The sequence below is a fragment of the Cheilinus undulatus genome, linkage group 12 (assembly GCF_018320785.1).
Source record: "Cheilinus undulatus linkage group 12, ASM1832078v1, whole genome shotgun sequence".
Taxonomy (NCBI): domain Eukaryota; kingdom Metazoa; phylum Chordata; class Actinopteri; order Labriformes; family Labridae; genus Cheilinus; species Cheilinus undulatus.
Genome location: NC_054876.1, coordinates 40,248,640 through 40,254,188, shown reverse-complemented (window position 1 = coordinate 40,254,188; position 5,549 = coordinate 40,248,640). Strand labels below are relative to the sequence as shown.

The 5,549-nt window shown below is 37.5% G+C and overlaps 1 protein-coding gene across 2 annotated transcripts in view; it reads left to right on the top strand.

Moving 5' to 3' along the window:
* The first annotated feature begins 977 nt into the window (after window positions 1–977).
* Window positions 978–5,549, top strand: part of rabep1 (rabaptin, RAB GTPase binding effector protein 1) — a 41,836-nt gene continuing 37,264 nt past the window's right edge. For both annotated transcript variants that reach the window (XM_041801428.1, XM_041801427.1), the window contains exon 1: window positions 978–1,128. In XM_041801428.1, the coding sequence (XP_041657362.1) occupies window positions 1,083–1,128 (46 nt within the window). In that variant the 5' untranslated portion in view covers window positions 978–1,082. The remainder of the gene's footprint in view (window positions 1,129–5,549) is intronic.

Genomic DNA, 5,549 nt, shown 5'->3' with positions numbered 1-5,549 from the left:
ATATTTGCATGACAGTTTCTTAATTTTCTTACTTAACTTAAGAAACCGGTAGGCTGTGCTGAGACTGTACACTTGTCTCCCCACCCCCTGCCATGCTACAGTAACCTCAGCATTTGTGTGTGTGCTTGTGGTTATGTATATATAAGGTAATAAGGCAAATATGCATACCAGAGGACTACAAGATGGCATTAAATTATTCTTTTAATTGAAAGTGGAACACGCACAGTTTTTTTAAATGTTGAAGATTTCAAAATATTTTTTTGTGCAAGTATTTTTTAAAATGAGCATAAAAATAGTGTCAGAGTTCCAAACAATCATTTTAAAACCTAGAGGGTAACATTACATTCATTCTCAGCTCTTTGGATTTTCAGTTCCTCTTGAATAATAATGTTATCAGTTTCATAAAATTCACAACTATACAAGCAAAGACTTTTTAAATACTAAGACTGTTGCAGCTAATCCAGCCATTATTCTGATAATTAAAATAATAATTTTTAAATACCACCACTACTACTACTACTACTACTACTACTACTAATAATAATAATAAAAATAATAATAATAATAGTTCTCATATGCCTGTTATTATTTGATTCGAGTTCACCTCATGTATTTACTTTTTTTAGAATTAAGGAATTTGACATTTTCGTCTCTCTAAAATAAATTCGTCAATGCAACTTCTTTTACTTTGAAAGCGGGTACCGGATCCATACAAGCTACCAAAAGCTATCAAGTATTAAAGGAAACGGGCCTTTTGCTTTCAAAATATAAACCCGAAATAGAGAGCCGTGATGAATGATTTTGAGGCGACCATATTACAATAAAAGTGAGTTAAAAGATTATATAGTCTAAATACTCCAAGACAAAATTTATTTATTTATCGATATTCGTTGCTGACACTAAAACGGTTGTTGCACGGCAGCAATGATGTTGATTTTACTTTGAAATTTCAACCAGAAAGCGCGGTCCGTCGCCATCGCTAGCTTGACAATAGTTGTGATGTTAGCCTGCCTGTTTTTTTGGACACTCCTAGCGCTTATCCCACTTCCCTGGTAATAGCCTCAAGCCCCCCTCAGGAAATCATGGCCGAGCAGGCCTCGGGACCCTCGCTGTCGTCCCAACATGACGGTAAATTTCTCACGTTTATTGGGTTTTGTGGAGGAACCGTTGAAGACTGGGAGCAGCGAAACCAGCGGCCTCTGCATCCTTGACAACATTAGCTAGTTAGCATCATCAGGGCGACGTGTCACTGGCTGTCACTGGCTTATATTGAACAATTCACACTACGCAGTTTGTGCATTAACATAAATCGGCCTTAGCTGATTTGTATAAAGCTAGTGAATCACAGTATTTCTGTGTAAAAGCGTCATGCTGTTACATCCCAGTAGAACTAAGCTAACGTTGATGTATCTTTAGCTTTCTATTCGTATTATAGACTAGCTGGTTAGCTTGTAGCTTCAGCTACTGTTACTAAATTGATCTAAAGGTCGACACTGGCCTCTGTTAGCCTGACCCAGCCTTGTCATTGTTTAACATGGATCATATGGACCTTATCAGTCCACTATATTGTGTTGTGTGTGACCTGCAACACACGGGGGCTGGACCATAATACAGGAGGTTGATCCTGCAGGAGGTTTTGCCTCTGGTTCTCAAACATTGGCCTGGGGACCATTCTTAGGTCCTGGAGGGAATACGTGTTATGGCTTTGGCTTTGGGTGTGAAGATAATCTACCTGGATTATATCTTGTAGAAGATTCAGACCGGCAAGAAAGCAGTGTCTAGTTAGTCATCATTGACGGCTACATTTAGCACACATCTTTTATTTGTCATAGCAGACTTCAAGTGATACTGGCTGTAAGGTTGTCAACATTTTTGATACTCCACAATATCATGTGTTTTTAAACAATTCAGTCTCTTTAACCTTTATGATTTGCGGCACCTGAAAATGCTGAAACTTTAAAAGGTCAAATTCAGGGAAGTGTCGTGTAGGGGAGGAAGAACCATCATGGCAGGCAAACTCCTACACACCAACATGTTGCCAATGTTTCATGTGCCATTTAGACAGTGTGTAGGTTTGCTTGCCTTTTTTGATTGAAAGTGCTATTTGCACAGGATCATCCTCTGACGATTTGGGAATCACCCCCCTGATGTCAGTGTTTGGTGCGGTGCGATAAGTTAATAAAAAAGTTAGGTAAAATAAAGTCATTTTTCAAATGAACTGAAAGCAAGGCACTATTAATAATCTAGATTAGTTAAAACATTATTGACAGTGTCCTACACAGCCTCTATATTTTTTGTTACTAGATGAAGGCACACAGACTTTTGAAAAAATATCACTCCAAATTACAGAGGTGCTGATTTTCACTTGATTAGTATTACCAATGGACCTCTGTGTGAGCTGAAATATTGTAGTTAATTTGCTCTGGCAATTTTACTCTGCAAATTACAGACATCGTCAATTAGCACAGGATAGAAAACAAAGACTTCCTGCAGGATTATTGAAAATGATGAAGAAGTGCATATATAAGGGAACAAAAATAGAACTCTTACGGCGTATTTGCACAGGATAAGTATTACTTTTTTTTTAGCTGTAAAGGTATTTTGTTGGGTATGTCGAGATTTTCACAGAGTATCTTCTCCACGAAATAAATCACGGATTGAGATTCTTTTTCAGCCCCCTCAGCAACACCATAGATCCTTACGTTCTCTCGTCTACAGCAGCTCTCCTGGTCAGTTATTTTAGCCTCCAATGAGTTTAAGCATTTCTGATAAGTTAGCTTCTGTGTTTTGGACTCGCTCTTCTGCTTTCATTATTTGCTCTTGTGCTTAGTCTACTCTTACATTTGTCCTCACAATTTCCCTTTATATCCTCCAACTGTTACTTGTCCTGGCGAAAACCCCTCAACTCCCGAGGAGCAGGTCCAGATCTGCTGTCTCCATGCTGGGCATTAAGCTCGTCTGTTTGGCTAGCAGTGGCTTGTGGTTTATTTCTGATTGTTGTATACCTTTTTTGCCTTTTGGCCTGGTATCCATTGTTGCTCTCACTTTATCAAAATATATTTAAATTCAGAAAATTAGTAAAACTAATCCCGTGCGGTTAGGACTTAAGACTTCTATTTTTGTTCCCTTGGTATTACAGCAGGCTTTCGACAGGTATAAAACTGGAAAATGACCATTTCCTCAATCATATTTTAAACTAGAAACTGCTGTAAGAGAACAAGAAAGAGCATTAAACCACACGAAACATGACAACACTTTAGCACTGCAGGGCTGCCATTGTTTTAGGGCATTTTGGACAGTGAACAGAAAATTGCTTGCAGTAATTAATTTGTAAAAAGAAATGTTAGAAGCAAATAAATCAATATTTTTTATTTTTACTATATCAAAGTTTTACATTTATACATACAACCAGTTAATGTTTCTTTGATGTATTTGGATGCCATGTATCCTATAACAACAAAATTTGTAATTTTTCTGATCCATAGTATTAGAAAGTACTAAAATTCAATTTAGATATTATGCAGTAGTTTTCTGGTAGTTGTTGGTAGTTAAAAACAAGAAATTGCCTAATATTAGCTGCCGAGGACTTATGTATTTGTTGTCTTGGTATAGAATTAGTTGGAACCAGTATCATTTGACTTCTACTAGTATTATTGTTAAGTTTGAAAATCTGATATTATAACAACTGTAGTTGGTAGTAGGTATACTAGACAGATATTTAATACATATGACAGTCTTTGTTATGTCAACAGATTTTTACTTTGCATGCTCATGTTAAACATTATATTCTCAGCAGAAGAGATCGTACCATATGGCATTCATCATTGAGACTGAACTGAGATCCCAGTCTTCTTTCTGTGTTTTCACTGCTCTAGAAACACGAGGGAACCACAGAATAATGTGATTTACTGGTGGCTTTTTCATGACTGCTGCAAGCATTAGAGAGCGCCTCAAGGCATTCATTGTGTGTTTGTGAGTCTCAGAGGTTGTAAAACATTTCCCAGCCATGTACCAATTCTCCACCTGATCATCGCAGTAAGAGCAAATCACTAGAGTGTCATTGATTTTATATGATTTAGTGCAGAGTATTATCTCCTTCATGGAGTCTTATACTGTAGCTCTTTTTTATTTAATTATTAACTGAAAAAAAAAACAGATTTTTGTCAGTTTTAATCAATACATAGAAGTTACCAGCTTAAAAACAACCATTTTGAAATGCCAATTTCCATTGCCTCTAGAATTAATCTCTAGAACTTCTATAGGGTTGTCTTGAAAACAGATTTTAAAGCTTGTGAATGTGGTAAACATCAAACAACATTAATACTGCTGAGATACACAAAAACAAACCGGTGCCATAAAGTTGGAAGCATAGCATTGTCCTAAATGTCTTGGTTTGCTGAAGCATTAAAACTGCCCTTCACTGGAGAGAAGGGGTCAAGCCAGACCCTGAAAACAGCCCCATACCATGATCCATCCTCCACCAAATTTCCAAGTTGGCACAAAGCAGTCAGGCAGGTGACGTTCTCCTGGCATCTGCCAAACCCAGATTCCCCCATCTGACTGCCAAGCAAAGAATTGCAATTTGTCACTCCACAGAACATGTTTTCACTGCTGAACAGTCCAGTCGGTCCATCTGATGCTGGGCATTGGACGTGGTGATATTAGAGATGTTTTGAAGTCTTTGGTTGATGTACTTTATTTTATTTTTGTAAGTTGCTTTCCCTTTTTTTCTGCACTAATCTCTCGGTTGTATCAGCATAAACTTCAGCAAAGTTGCAGTGCTAAAAGTAATCAAAACTGGTCATTTTATTAGATTAGAAAGCTGTCGGTGCCAGACAGTTTGCATAACATTTAATTGCACATAAGCTATTCAACAGATGCTCAGGAAAGTAAGTTTGATCCACTCAGTCTGTAGTTTAAACAGTATTTGAAGTGTCTGTATTCGTCCATTTTATACTGCATTGGATATAATATTAGTTTATCAGGGCATCTTTACCTAAACTTTGTGTTGGTAGTCAGTTTCCTGCATATGGATTGTAGGGGTTACATTATCTGTGTGTCTTTAAGAGCTTCATGGTAGCTTTAGGGGAAATTGGTCCTGATTATCCATGCAAAACTGGCTTGTTTGAATACTGATTCATATAAAAAAATGCAGAAGTCCAAGCTAAGTGACTGAATGGCTTTTTGGACTAAGACAGACTGCACAAAAGTTTTCCTGGACAGTGTAGTATTAATTTAAAACCATAGAATTAAGGCATGGCTGTGTTTGAAGTAAAGGCAAGTTGTAAAAGCGCTAAAGAGATTAACATACTGTATGCTAAAAATTACCAAGAAGCCATGTGAATTTAAGTTGAGCTTATGTGCTGGTGGAATTTCTGCTTGAGACTGTGTTCAGCTGTCACATGACAATGGAGAGCCGGGCTGCTGCTGCTTCTGCTTGTGTGCAAGTAAATGTTTCCATTGGTCTGTCTGAGTCTGAGGATATCATCGTCTATCTCTGCTCGGCTCACTGGCTGTGGATAAGAACGGAAATAAGAATGATCCAAGCA